General features: G+C 39.0%; 1 protein-coding gene across 2 annotated transcripts in view; it reads left to right on the top strand.

Annotated features, from left to right (window-relative positions):
• PDZRN4 (PDZ domain containing ring finger 4) overlaps positions 1 to 15,815 on the top strand; it is a 371,080-nt gene that overhangs the window by 292,681 nt on the left and 62,584 nt on the right. For both annotated transcript variants that reach the window (XM_012743615.3, XM_076007188.1), the window contains 2 exons: positions 6,336 to 6,592; positions 9,783 to 9,885. In XM_012743615.3, the coding sequence (XP_012599069.3) occupies positions 6,336 to 6,592; positions 9,783 to 9,885 (360 nt within the window). The remainder of the gene's footprint in view (positions 1 to 6,335; positions 6,593 to 9,782; positions 9,886 to 15,815) is intronic.

The raw sequence follows: 15,815 nt of genomic DNA on the forward strand, positions 1-15,815 counted from the left end.
GGGCCTGCTTGAGCTATAGCTGGGATAGCTCATGGGCTCTGCACTGGAATTCAAGAAGCAGAACCCCAGGCCAATACAGGGCAGCAAAGCTGAGGTCCTCTCTGAAAACCTTGCCTTCAAAGTCCTGGCTTGCATTGAAGATCTCTTTGAGGTCATTCCCACATTGTCCTGATGAATTGCACCTGGCTTCTTTATATCTGTACTTATCTCTTTAAACAGATGGTCACATGGCCACACTCTTGGTTTGCTCCCCTAAAGATGCCTTTTCACTTTTTACATGCCCAAGCTGTGAATTTTCCAATTTTTTTTCATTCTGCTTACCTTTCACCTATAAATACCATCTTTAAGTCATTCCTCTCTTCTCTTACTTTACTATAATACATGGCTAAAAGAAGACATGCCATTGCTTGAATGTTTTGCTGCTTAGATATTTCTTCTGCCACATATCCTAGTTCATCACTTTTAAATTCTGCCTTCCATAAACCCTGGGTCATGGACACAATTCAGCCAAGTTCTTTGACACTTTATGACATTTTAGCAGCAATTTAAATATTATTTCCTCATCCTGTAAAATGTTACTAGTCCATACTTTGGCAACACCTCCCAAATTATCAAATGGAGAATTTGCTCTGCTTCCCTTAGGGACTTTAGTCAAAATTAATACCATAGGCCGGGCACGTGGCTCACGCCTGTAATCCTAGCACTCCAGGAGGCCGAGGCGGGCAGATCATTTGAACTCAGGAGTTCGAGATTAGCCCAAGCAAGCCTGAGACTCTGTCTCTACCATAGAAAAAATTAGCTGGGCATGGTGGTGCATGCCTGTAGTCCCAGCTACTTGGGAGGCTGAGGCAGAAGGATCACTCGAGACCAGGAGTTTGAGGTTGCTGTGAGCTAGGCTGACACCACAGCACTCTAGCTGGGGCAACAGAGTGAGACTCTGTCTCAAAAAAAAAATTAATACCATAGTTATTTGTAAGGGTGGGAGATTTTGTAAACTTATCAGGTGCAGTATCACATCCAACCAGAATTATAATATGCAAGTTCTTTTTATACTTCCTCTTGATTTGAAATTGAGCTGTATCAACTATACATAATCCTTGGAAACATACTTCTTATATTGAGTATTCTTATATTTATTCTCCCTTAAAAGGCGTATTTTTCATAAGAGGCACGGAGGTCTGGAAACCTTATCATTCCCAAACAGCTGACTCTGGAAATGGCAACTCACCAGAGTGACTTAGTTATGCATGCACTTGTTTGCACTTCAAAAGGGGGGGACCCTCTGTTTGTTTTCTGATATCCAAGAAAATTTTGCATGTGGTTAGATTTGGAGAAATAATCAAAGTGGAACAACTCACATCCAAGCTGAGGCCACTAATCACTCTGGGGAAGTTGTTGATGAGTGGCCCAGATTTTGCAGTATATCCAAAAGGGTAGATTATTTGTTAAACAGAAGCTTCATCACACATTACCATGATATGGTTTACATATGAAAAGCTATATTCTTTACTTAACATTCACAAGTTGCTTATGGATTAATTAGCCCATCTGCCACAACAAATGTATTCGTACATCTTTTGCATGGATTGCTGAAAAATGACTGCTTTTTCTCTATCCCCTTAAGATTATGCTATCAATATAATGGAAAATAATAACTTTTTAGAAACAAGACACTTATTTTTCATATATCTAAAAATGTGTATATTTTTATTACACAGCATCCCCTGAGTATCTGATTTTGGCGAATATTTGTCTGTGTAGAACTGAATCGATAAGTGCAAGGGTGAGGGGAAGACCTCAGAAAATAGTGTCCTGTGGTTAATTTTTCTTTTATTTTCCTATTGTATGCTCACTTGTTAGTTCATATATTTTATCGCTGTTTCAAGTTTCATAGGATTAAGACCACTCTCTTCACTTTTTCCCAATTCCTACATTAGTTTGTCTGAAGACAACCACATGTCACTATTTATCCTGGAATTTCTATCATCGGCATCTTCCTTTCCTTTTTTCTGAGGTCGCCAATTCTCATAATCTCTTTTTGTATAATGCCTCTGCTTTCTCATTTATCTCAAATCAGATGGCTTAATCATCACCATTTCAGAGTCCAGCCTCCCCACTCTGGGACTGCTAGCCTCTTATCAAATATCAATCACACCAATCCTTTCTGTTGCTGTCTAGTTAATTCAAGGCAATAGGACCAAATCAGGTTGGGCCACAGTTATCAAAATGCCAGATGTAATAGCAATACATGGAATTATCTCATATACTACTTGTATTTATTAGGACACTCTACCCTCTCACTCATTTCATTTAACAACCCCTTTAGAAAAAATGTCTCTTTCCCTATAGCATGTTTCAATCAATCTGCCCTCCTTCATGAAACCCTTCTGCATGTGAACTTCAAACTTGAACCCCCTAACACATGAATATTTTTTTAATCTTCAAAGTACCTCGCATCTTCTCTCCTCAGTTTTGCTCCCAACCCTCTTTATCCATGTTTTTCCTCCTGAAAATCAACTTCTCTGCACTCCTCTAGCAAAAGAGCTTCCCACCTTTTACTGGACACCAAAAAAGACTGGATCTATACCCTTAACTGCCTACTTAAAGTCAGACACCTTTCACAGAGGGCTTCTCCATCTTCAGTTTTATCTCACAAAACAAATAAAACTTGTATGCCATCCATACAAAACCAAATTTAAGACTGAGACAGAGAAGAAGTAGTACGAGGGAGGGAGGGAGGAAGGAAGTAGTACAAGGGAGGGAGGGAGGGAAAGAACATAGTGCTAAAGAAATAGGATAATAAGGATATGGCAACATGAAATACCAAATGCCTTGTTGTTGGTTTAGGAACTAACCACTTGAAAAAATGAAATTTTGCTATTATTTGTTAACTTAGTACAAAATGTTCCTGTAGGATTAACTTTAGGTATTTTTCCAATGTTACTCTTCTGTCTAGCTGTAACTGATGATAACCGAGCAAAGCAACTGCCAGAAAATCCCAATTAAGCTATTCTTTATTTTTTTTCTTGTGAAAGGCATAATTTATAAAATGGTGACCTTTTGGTAAGCTAACAGTCTGTTGATGAAGTTCAAGCGAAGTGAGGAAAAAACACAGTGTTTAGTATCATCAATGCTTACATTTTCTAAGGGATCATGTGGGACCATAGAGCCTTTAAAGGTCATGGACTTCTTTACTTTGAGAGATATTAAATAGCTTAAGAAAATAGAGGTCAGCAGCATGATAACCAGAAGAAAAGAGCATTCCCCAAAAGGGAAGTAAGATCTCTGAGATTACATTGACTGTCCTTTTTAAAGATTGTATTTGATTGTCCTTAAAGCAAAGAATGAAATTTGCATATAAATGCCATGGTTGTAAATGAATGAATGTACAGGTCATAGAATCAATAGCTATTGATCTTGCTGTATGAATGCTAATATTGTCTGCATGTACTGAGCGATACAATAAGAACTAATGATTTCCCAGCCTAAAACACTTTTCAGTAATTTTTATGTTTCTGCAGAAATTTTTAAACTAGTCTGGATTTTGCAAAAATAATCTTACTTAGCTTATAGGAACACAAAATATATAATCATTATCAGTAGGAAACTCATTTTTTTAAAATTATCTTTGCTCTTAAGATCACCAAAATAAATAAGCATACTGAACACCAAAGGCTAGATTAACACGTAGGCAAAATACCCAGCCACCTTGGGAAAAACATAGATTAATGGCATTTGTCTATCTACGATATATTGACACACTTTATGGATCAGTAGGAGTTAATGTGTAACTGGAAGAAACCTGGCCACACATTTTTCCCTTTACCCTCAGATATGGCTTAAGGTTACTTCAAAAAGGGCACTGTCTTATTTCATTCTGTCACTATTAGGAGTTACTCGTGATGCAAGGCTTATAGGAAAGGTAATATGGTGATATAGTTCCAGTGGATGTTAAATAGTTGATAATCAATTGTGACGAAAGGACAATTCCCAAAGAGCAATCTTACCTCCCACTTGATCATCTTCCATAGTTTGGAATTTACAAATACTGACCACGATATGAAACATATGGGATGATACCATTCAGCATGAGGGGATAGATCTTAGGTGGAGCTTTTCCATTCTGGGATTTCTTTTATCTGATGACTACACATCCTCAGGGAAGACAGTAGTAGCCATGGCCCAAGCACCTGTCACTGGCAGAAGCTCAAGGAATGAATGACTGTGTCCATAGGTGTCCCATGTCCACATACTCCCGTATGCCCCAAGCCAAACATTGCAAGGTGTGTCAATGAAAATTCACTGATAATTTTTCAAGTTTAGTCCATAGAGAGAAGATTTAAAGACTGAACACACAGATTAGTGAATGTGTGCACATTGGTAAGTACCTAGTCAAATCTCCAACTGGGGTTTCTTCCTAGTGATCCAAGAACTGAACTGGGACATATTCTGCTAGTGAAGAAAGTTAATTGCTCATTTTTTGAAGGCACATTAACTCTTTCAGGGTCCATTGAGTAAATTAGCTCCTCCAGGTCATTAAGCCTGTCTATACATGACATGATGATTTCTACCTGGCGTTGTATCATTTACCCCAAATTGCCCCACACTTGCTCTGAGCACACACATATTCCTTGTCTACTCAGGGAGAGAGAATGTGCTCATTTGAATGTCAGCAATTGTTCTGCAACTGTGACTCAGTGACTTCCTTTTCTTCTCTTTAGGCACCCAGGGATCTCTAAGGCTTTGCTGGTGCATAACAGTTATCAGTGCCTCCCCAACAGGCGAGCGGTTTAAGTTAGCTGTCTGGAAATGGCATAATTTCAGGGATATTGAGCACAGTATTGTACCACCAAATATCTCTTCATATTTGCAAAAGCCAACATTGTTAATTCATTTGGGGTAGGAGTCATGAAGCTCTTTCAGGATTCTAGAGTCCTTTACTAAAATACAAATTCCACTAAGAGACTATGTTATCAGGACTCATTTTAAGAGCAGAAATTGACAACTATTTTAGAACAGTCTATATTGCCCTCTGAGAGGGTGTTAGGGGAAGTACGCAGGTGTTTTGGGTGCCAGAAAGGTTGGGCAACATTCCTGGCTCTTAGTAGGCAGGCATGGAGAGTCCCACAAATATTTTTTTTCTCCCAAATGCCAGTGGTTCTGCCCTTGCTGAGAAGCAATGACTGAAAACAAAGGCAAACTTCACCTCCCTCTCTGTATGTCCAGGGCTGCCTTGGAGAATCACAAATTGGTATAAATTAAAACAGATGAGGGTATAAATTAAAACAGCACTGATCTAAAATACAGAGGTATTTTAGATCAGTGCTTCTTTCATATGCATATAAATCAGCTGGAATCTTCATGAAATGCCAATTCTGATTCAGTAGGTCTAGAGTAGGGCCAGGCATTCTGCATTTCTGATAGGTGATGCTAATGATGCTAGTCTATGGACCACACCTTAAACAGTGAGGATTTATGATAAAATGTACATAAGAAATAACATGATCTTGAGTAAAAAGATGACAAACATGAAGGAAAATTGACAAAATCCTAAAAGTTAGATTTTAGGCAAATAAGACTAATTAAATATTGAAAATCTCACCAAGAGTGATCATTAAAAAAAAAAGCAGGAGGCTGGGCATGGTGGCTCATGCCTCTAATCCTAGCACTCTGGGAGGCCAAGGTGGGTGGATCATTTGAGCTCAAGAGTTTGAGACTAGCCTGAGCAAGAACGAGACCCCGTCTCTACTAAAAAAATAGAAAGAAATTAGCTGGACAACTAAAATATGTATATATATATATATATATATATGTATATATATATTAGCTGGGCATGGTGGCACATGCCTGTAGTCCCAGCTACTCGAGAGGCTGAGGCAGAAGGATTGCTTGAGCCCAGGAGTTCGAAGTTGCTATGAGCTAGGCTGAAGCCACGGCACTCTAGCCCAGGCAACAGAGTGAAACTCTGTCTCAAAAAAAGATTTTAAAAAGCAGGATATACTTAATATTTCTACCTATTTGAAGACTTTGGTGAACATTTTCTGAAGCTAATATGTTATTTACATTTTTAAATCTTTACTAATATTTCTGGTGTTTTACTAGTTAACCGACTCCAGATACTTCATTAAGATGAAAAAGTCATTGTTTTTCCTATCTCCTGTGCGTCCTCATGTTGGTAAAGAGTTGAGTAAATGTCAATGTCTAATTAAATATTCCTTTACAAAATTCATATCAGAGCTGGTTGAAACCTTCCCTCCTCACCTTTTATTAATCTATCATGACAGCCTCTCTGTTCTTTGCTCTGATATGAAAGCAATGTCCTTATATCTTCGCAGGTCAATGGGAAGGATCTTTCAAAGGCCACCCATGAAGAGGCAGTGGAAGCTTTTCGAAATGCCAAGGAACCCATTGTGGTGCAGGTGTTAAGGCGAACGCCTCTCAGTAGACCAGCCTATGGAACCGTCCCGGAAGTGCAGCTCATGAATGCCAGCACTCAGACGGACATCACCTTCGAACACATCATGGCCCTGGCCAAGCTTCGGCCACCTACCCCTCCAGTGCCAGACATCTGTCCATTTCTGCTGTCAGACAGGTATTTTTCTGTCATTGTTCCCAAAGCCCTGTTTGTTTCCATTTGTCATTCAAAATAAATCTTGGAAAGAATCATTCACCCTAGCGGGTTGGCAATTACAGAGACAGGCTCCCAGCTCTGTTTGGCAAATGTCTTCACTGTGTCTACATCCAAATAGTTCTCAGCCATTCCTGCTAGCTCCCCTCCCTGGCCTGCATGGTTGCTTCCGCTCTGCAATCATACTTGCTGAGGTGCAATGACAAATCCTGGCCCTGATTAGTTCATCTTGATATTTCCAGCCATCACAAGCCTCATGCTACTCATGAGAACTGGTCAGGGAAATAGCTTTTCTCACCAAGGCTGCCAAAAACCTTATTAAGACTCATGTAGAACTGGCATGTTGGCACTGTATTCTCTGTGGGTCATCTCTCTCTCTCTCTCTCTCTCTCTCTCTCTCTCTCTCTCTCTCTCTCTCTCTCCCTCTCCCTCTCCCTCTCCCTCTCCCTCTCTCTCTCTCTCTCCCTCTCTCTCTCTCTCTCTCTCCCTCTCCCTCTCTCTCTCTCTCTCTCCCTCTTGCTTTTCTCCTCTTTAAAGCTAGGAAATTAATTTAATTAAAGTGCAATTCTCCAAAGAAAGTAATTACCCAATACATTGAGATGTAAACAAAGAGTCCTGGCTGTCAGAGAGTAAGTATAGTGCTATGAAATAAGGAGCAATTCAAGGAATATTTCCTTCTAATTTTTATCTAATTTAAAGGCAGTTAGATTTTTTTCCAAATAATCCTGCTTGTACAGTTTTAGAAATATTTTTTGCCCTGTTCATTTGTGTTCTGTGAGCTTTTAAGTAAATTTTCAAACATTATTGAGAGTCTGATTTATAAGAGCAATGGTCTCTAAGCTGCATTTTCACTGCCTACTCCAATCCATTCTCTACTTTGTAAAACACATATGTGATCCATGCCATTTCCCTGCCCCCCAGTGGCTCCTGTCAGCCTGTTTCGGTTGTTCACAGGTGTATACCAGAATCACTTGGTTCCTTTGAGGACCAATATTGATGCCTAAATCCCACATCAAGCCAATTAAATAAGAATTTTTAGAGTAGGGCCCAGGCATTAGAATTTTTCAAAAATCTCCCTAGGAAATTGTGCAGCCAGGTTTTGGAAACCATTCCTTAAGACTTCAAGTTCCAGAAGGACAGGGGCTCTGTTTGCCTTGTGGATTACTCTATTAATTCATCCATGCCCTATTAAATAGACCACTGCGTCAGGAACAAACTAGATGTGTCAGGCACTGGAATTAGATGCTGGGCATAAAACTATGAACAAAAATAAAGTCACTACCTCCTGGAGTTTATATGATAGAGGAGGACTTGAACAATGAGCACGCAAACAAATATATAATATTCACTGGTACAGCCTGACACAGAGTATCCATCTAATACATACTTTCTTGAATGAATAACAATAGCTTTTATTAACTAACTTGACACATTTTTGGTACTATTGCAAGTGCTTTGCATGTATTGATTCATTTAGGCCCCACAACAACCTTATGAGATAGTGTATTCTATTATCACTATCCCTGTGTCACAGATGAGGGAATGGATATAAAGTCACTTGGCCACAGTCACATAGCAAGAAAGGGACAAGGACAGGCTTCTAGAGGTAAGAGGTTTGACTCTGATACCCAGTCCCTTAAGCAGTCTGCTCTTCCTAAGGCCTGCAGACCTTAGCTTAGAGACAACCTTTTCTAGCAAACTTCCTAAGGTTGCAGTAACCTACCATGTACTGCCACAGCTTCCATATTTTCCCCTTAATTATTGCATTATATTAAAATTTCCACTTTTCTGCTTCCCTCAATTAATAGGGCAAGAATTGGATTTTGTGGACCAACATATTTCTAGTTCTTGGCATAGGGCCTAGCATCTGGTAGGCATTCAATAAATGTTTGTTGAATGAATAATATGTTCCTCGCAGCAGGGCTCCCTTCCAACAACTGACAGACAAGGGAAATGCATCAGATGCCCAGTTTAAATAGCAAACTTCAACATTCCACCAGCCCTTACAGGCTGTGCAGGGCCAGGCCAGATATAAGCAAGATGTTGCCTGTAATGATTCTGCTATCTCAGCCCATGCTAGTTAACCAACCAACCCTATGTGGAGCTGTCATAGATAGTAGTGGGAAAAGGCTGGTAGAGTGTTCATGCTGACCATAGTATGAGGGTATCAGGATGAGAAAGGAACTAATTTATACACTAACTCCAGTTTTTCAATAAGGTCCACACTGGCAGGGCTTAGAGATTTCACCTGCAACCAACTCGTTTAATTGCACGGAGGCTTTTACACTGACTTTTAGAAATAGAAAAGGCCTTATGCCTTTTGCTTTTATATTATGCTTAGCCTTCATATGGTATAATGTAGAGTCTCTATCAAAACATACAGTAATTTGAAGAACTCTTTTATAAGTTATTTAAAATATTTCCTGAAAGTTAAAAGATATATAAAAACCATGTGCACTGCCCAGGGTCCCCTCCTTATCTTTACCTCATCTGTTCTCTCTGTCGTCGGGAATTTTCTAAATGTATTGTGACACTCTTACAGAAGTCCCAAGGGAGTTATCACCATGAATGCTCTTTGTCCTGTGTGCATGTGCCCTTCATCAAAGTGGGAAAGTGTGGGTTGTGAGGTAGAATGGGGAAGAAGGGTCTTCAGGAATAGGGGGCAATTTGAGTACATTTTAGAGTCTGAAGAATATGTGCTTCTGAAAATGGCTTTTAAAACCAGTTTGGGGCTGTGGATTATGAAATTGGTAGTGCTTTGTTACAAAATACCCCACTTTGGGCAGACTGCAATCTCAAATGCCACACGCCCACTCATGGAGCTAGTCACATTCGGGAGACTGGAAGCAGACCAGAAAGTATCAATAAAGCACCGAGGACTGTCGAAGATTTCACATGAGTCTCTCTACAGGATACGACTCTTGACCACGGGACCCTGTGCTCAGTGGTCTCTCAGAAATAGCAAACTGATGGACTCCATGTAGGGAGAGAAAGAACAACAATTGCTCTGTCTGAGCTGTAATTCGTTTAAAGGCTAGATCCCTACACATCTTATTTCAAAGCAGAGAAAACTAAAGCAAAATTCTAGAATCAGTTTTAATCTTGATAACAACCCTTTTGATCCACTCCTATCATATTGCCACATTCCCCGTAGCTGCCATTCTCTTCATCCGATGGAGCATGAATTTTATGAGGACAATGAGTATATTTCCAGCTTGCCTGCTGACGCAGACAGAACAGAGGACTTTGAATATGAGGTAAGATCATTTTCACACCACTTCACATTTCTTCATGAAGTTATGGTTGAGGGGTTTTGCATAACAAAGAAATTAATTTATTGCTGTGAGAGATTTCTTCTCTATTATATATCTGGGGTGAGATCTTTTAAATCTTATTTGTTTTAGCTATGTGGCTCTAGTATTTTCAGCCTATTAGAAAATATTTTTATAGTATAATCTCGAAAATCATTTGCTCACATTTTTGTTGCTTTTTATAAATAAAATTACAGCTGCTACATTTCTTTTCTTTTTCTATTTTTCTATAAAAGTGGATTTCTAACAGAATATGGAAAGGAATTTATGTTTAAAACCAAGACTGTGCTTGCTAGTTTCATTCATTGTATAGTGTTCCAATTTTAATTGATAAACTAAATTTTATTATATTAGTTGTATTCTTTTTCACAAATTCAATATTCTCTTTGGGACTCAGGTACATACTCTAAAGAGCAGTTTCACAGGCTTTCTAGAAATAACGATGGCCTCATGCCTCGTGTTGTTAAATTCTGTTTAGCTACCATGTGGTATAAAGTTAGAGTATCTGTCCTGTGATATATAACAATTCAAAAAGTCCATCTATTAATTATTTAAAAGCTTTCACAAAAGTTAAAGAATTTATCCTAATATTTCCTCTGCTTCTGCAGTCTATAAATCTTTGAAAGGTTTCAGACTCCTGTGACATTTGGAAATGAAATAGATTGAGGAAGTAAAGAAGCTTTGGTAAACAGGCAGAGAACCCATGATTATCTGCCCTTTTAATGCTTCAGATGATGTCATACAAGTTCAGCAAAGTGTTCTTTTCTACTTACAACCAGGAAATCCTGAAATCTCTTCCCTTAGGAGCATCTGAAATCAAATAAGGCTGACTCAGTGAAGCTCACCTAAAGCAAATAGACGTTTATTTGAAATCTTCCCCCCACAAAAGTCATTGCTGGGGATTACAGAAATCATTATTTCTTTGCAGCCAGAATGCCAGAATGGCAAAGGATGTGAAATAACATCTAGTAACTGAGTAGATGGTTTTGTCATTGTTGTTGTTCATGTTAATTTTTTATCTCCTCCTCTCCATTAAGTTGATTGAAAAGTTGTATTCTATAAATCCACGCAAGGACTGGCATGCACTGCACTATCCATTAAGTTCCGTCTATTCATGCAAAATAAATTACAAAATTGAGTCACTTATCCAAGTAATTCAAGATTAAACTGTCTTTCTTTCAGTTAATGAATACTTTGGGTTTGGGGACTGGAATTATCTAGATCACTTCAACTTTTCATTTAGTGCCTTAAACCTTTCTTTATTAAAATAAGTAGGTGTGCTAAGGAAGGGTATTGGAGGAACACTTGTTTAAGTTAAGCAGGTTAACAGTAAAAATCCTTTTAATTAATCAGCATGTCATTGCAATATTACAGTATAGACAAATTTCTTTGCTTTTCTACGGGGCTTACTGTAGCTGAACCATGTCTTCTTTTTTTACTGCTATCGGTCTCCAGTAGAAGCTGCATCAGGATGATGACAGTGGGGAATGCTCAGACAAGCTCTCCTTTGCCTGTAATCTCAACTAATCACAGCATCATAGTCATTAATTTGCTGTCAGCTGTAATTCTGTTGCCAAAGGCCCCTTTCTGAGTGATTGAAATAAAGAGTGTTCCTGTGAAATTTAAATAAGGAAGGAGTTGCCATGACAGTCTTCAATCATGAGAAAGGATGCATTTGAGAGCAACGTGCATGATGAAGGGGGAGGTGGGAGGCATGGGGAAGTACTTCAAGGAAAAGTTACCAAATTTAAGAGAGAATAATGCTTATGCCCAGGACGTCTCAGTCCAATGCAGTTACGTGATGCACATGTAGAGTGGCACACACCATCCCTCATGGCTGCATCAGATGAGATTGTAAAATCTAGCCAGTGCGCTGCTGTCACCAGAGTTTATGGCGGACACCGCATTCAGTGGGGAGATTTAGATATGCTAATCCTGTCTTTATGTTCTGCATCTTTACTGTTGTACCTAGAAACAGACTGATCTAGGGCTTCTAGACCAGCTGAGATGACCCCACATCCTCTAGGAGCTTCACGATAATGACCCTGTAGCTCTGGGGATGGGATGTGCAAGCATCTTGAAGAAGGACCAGTTTGGTGCCACTTAGAGAATATTACAGGAAACTAAGGACTAATGGCCAAAGAGAGGGCTTCAGCTTAGAAAGAGATACTCATTCGTCCTCAACCTAAATATGGACACACATCAACCAGACTATCAAGCAAATAGAAGACTCCTTTTTCATCTGCTTTTGTTCCTTTGCACCATAAGTATTTAATAAGTACTTTAAAATGTACCTGGTACTTATCTAAGTACAGGGTTATGAAGAGCCTGCCCTAGTGGAGCTTAACTTCCAGGGGAGAGAGGTGGAAAATAAACAAACAAGTAAAGGCTTACTCTATTACATTGTGGTACGTGCTAATGGAGAACAGGAGGAGTGGCATTGGGGCAGGATGTTTCTGTCTTACACAGGGTGGGCAGGGAAGTCTTCTCTCCTAAGGAGCTAAGCATAGGAAAGGAGCTTTTCAGAGAGAAGGAAGGCACAGACAAAGGGCCTGAGGCAGGAGCCTGTTGGTGTGCTCCAGGGACAGCAAAGAACCATGTGTTCCGGTAGCACGGGCCAGGGGAGAGTGGGAGGAGTGATGTCGGAGTGAGGAGGGCATGTCTTGAGGAGCCTTTGGCTTTGATTATGTGATGAGAAGTTTCTGGAGCAGAGGAGAATTATACGCTGACTCTATAACAGAATCACTTGGGCTTCTGGGCAGAGATTGACAGAGGGAAGCCAAGTTACAGCAGAGCAGGCAGCCGAGAGGGACAAGGGGATTGGACCTGGACAGTGATGGCAGACAGGGTGAGACATAGTCTGGAGGGACGGCATCTACCCTAGCCCAGAGGGCCGCTCCTAAATATCCATAGCTTTAATACAGTGTGTGCTATGGCAATTTTCTCCTTACTTCTTCAAAGCCAAATCTCATGGATCAGAGTGAAGCACAGCTTCTGGTATCCACTGGAACAAGAATAATAAATCCACACTTTAAAAAACAGAACTTATAGTGTACAGACAGCATTTCTGAACTTGCTAAAAGGTAAACTATGCAACTATTTAGGGGCCTTTTTTAAAGACTGACTTACTATTGATTCAGTGAACCAAAGCTGATCTGTCTATCTGGTAAATACATATTTAGGGACTTTTAGCACATGGATTATTAACCCAGTAGACCAAAGCAAATCTGACTATCTTGTCAATACATATTTAGGGACTTTTTAACATGCAGATTAGTGCATTGATAGACCATTACAGCTCCCTTCAGAGCCGTGATGGACAACATATGCTTCTTAGGAGATATTATAGTCAATGTGTCAATGTTATGGTGACTCGGGTGTGTTAGGGACCTCTATGAAATTTTAATGACACCCATATCTCACCATGACCTATCATCACTTTTCCTAAGAAAAATATTTGACCAGGTTTAAAATTTCCCCACAGTGCTGCAAAAAAAGTCTCAGAGGACCAGTCTACATTAAAAGACTCACAGCTTGAAATTTGTTCTCTTTAAAAAATGATGGCATTTGTTCTCTAATTAAAAATGATAAATGAGTTTAATTTTGATTTTGAGGAAAAAAATAAAAGTGTAAAAATTTAAACAATGCACCCATCATAAGAGTCGGGGTGCTCCATGTTGGAATTTCACTAAGGATTAAGCTTCTCTTCTTTATTTTCAACTTTGTTCATTTTTTTTCCCTAGAGCCAGCTAAAGGTTGAAATAAATCATAAATAGCCCTTAGCAAGTCAGAGGCAGATCTCAAACCCAGCCTCTACCAGAAATAATTTAAAGGGAAAGGCTTCGAGAAATATAGAGCTCTTTTGCCCAACTGCTAATAAAGACATGTTTGCTACTGCCTGAATGCAAGGAAGATGTTGAATTTTCTGCAGCCTTTGCCATTAGCTCTCCAAAGTCACTGCTGATAGAAGAGACAAAAACAAATAAGTACAAAATTTTGATAGTATAAAACATCGGGTTAGCCAAGACAAACAAATAACTTAAGCAACATTTCTGTGCCTGTAGATTTTCATCACTTAGAAATGCTACTTGAAATCATTTTTACTTCTCCCCCAAGATCAGACTGAAGAAACCTATACAAAAGCCTGCATTAAGTACTCTTTATGTATTCAATGTTATAAAAGGTAAGCAAAAAAAAAAAAAAATTAGAAGTATGTGAAGAGGTAATAAAGGTAAAAAGAAGAGAACAAATATGTGTCAGAGTTCTATGTACATGTTAACTGAAAACCAAACTTGGGCCAGTGTCTATAAATGGAAGCAAGCATTTAGCATATTAATTAGCTTCCTCTTGGCAATCCTTATGCAAAGCATCAGTAAACCCTTGTGCTATGCCTGCCGAGAAGTGCCATTTTGCAAAATGTATTTCCTGGAGCTGGCTCCCTCCCAATATATGTAAAATATTTGTGAAAATTTAAGTATATGTAATTTCCCTTTTACATAAAGAAGAGAGAGTCATGAATCAAGGAGATTTTCATTTGAAAAATAACAAGAAGAGGATAATTATTAACTAGATTCCAGTTTTATTTTTTTTAGGAACTTCATGATTTGTGAACAACATTGAGAAAAATCTTTCTAGTATGCATATGGAGAGCTACATCGCTCTTTCTACTAGACCCTCAGGGCAGAGGCTCTATCTGCCTTGCTTATGGTTGCTTCGCATTGCCTGCTTCATTGTGGGTGCTCAGTCAGTATTTAATGAAAGAATAAATGCGGGTTCCCACTGCTGTCTGCACTGACCAACTTCCTTTAGTTTAGTCCTTTTCCTCCTTTCTGTGCCCGGGGATTGGAGAAGAATCTGAGATCACTATGTGGTTACAATAAATGCCTTCTCTCTTTCCCGTGGGGATTTGTTCATTGAGTCATGGGTTTTAATCTTAATGCCATTTTCGTTTTAGTTAAACATTTCTAAGAAAAAGGCCAAAATGATGAAAAACAAGGAGAAATAAGTGATGAGCTAGGAAAGTTTATGGTCTCCATGAAAATTTCTCTCACTGGCCATCATTTCATAAAATCATAGAATCTCATACTTGGTATAAGTGTGATGTGTTCTCTAGTCCACCCGTATGTCCACTTTGTTACTTCTTCATCAAGGAATCATTCAGCATAAGTGTGAACCCCTATTACATATGGGGAACTGAGCCCCCCAACTAGCCAATTGACTCTGATGATCTCTGAAATTCAGAGAGGTGAGCCTATCAAAAATTTGAAAACCAATGAGGGAAGGAACATGTTTGGGTGTGAAGCGTATTTGATAAAGAGACTAAATATTATCTGTGTGTTGTGGTAGTTTGCAGAGAAAATAGTGTATAAATGTGTGAAAGGCTAGACTATTCAGAATTTTTTAACTCACTAGGTGCTTTCTTTGTCTTTCGCCAGTTCTTTTCTTCCGCTTGTTAGTTACATTTTAGAATTATTAATGAAATATCTAAAATAATTTTATACCACTTACTCCTGGGGTAATAAAATCATCCATTTAAAAAAAAATCACCTTCCTAAGTGTCATTCCTTTGGGAAATTTACTGAATTGAAAACTGATCTAGATGAAGTGTGAAAATATTTTTATTACTTGAACATTAAAGACAAGATGGTATTCTGTCAGTTTGGAGTTGGTTCACTGAGGTGCCTGTTAATGACATCACCATTTTCTCAAATAGATTAAAATCTTAAACGTGGACGCTAAACCAGTGAGCTGTCATACATTGGGGCTCGCATTTCCAGACTCTCTGTGGAACATTTCTCCTTTGTATGCCACTGCCTCATCTTTGTTTCCAGCATTGCTCTGTGTCTAGGCTAGTTTTTGGTCTCCTGTGGCCACTC

Source organism: Microcebus murinus, chromosome 10 (genome assembly GCF_040939455.1).
Source record: "Microcebus murinus isolate Inina chromosome 10, M.murinus_Inina_mat1.0, whole genome shotgun sequence".
NCBI classification, from domain to species: Eukaryota; Metazoa; Chordata; class Mammalia; order Primates; family Cheirogaleidae; genus Microcebus; species Microcebus murinus.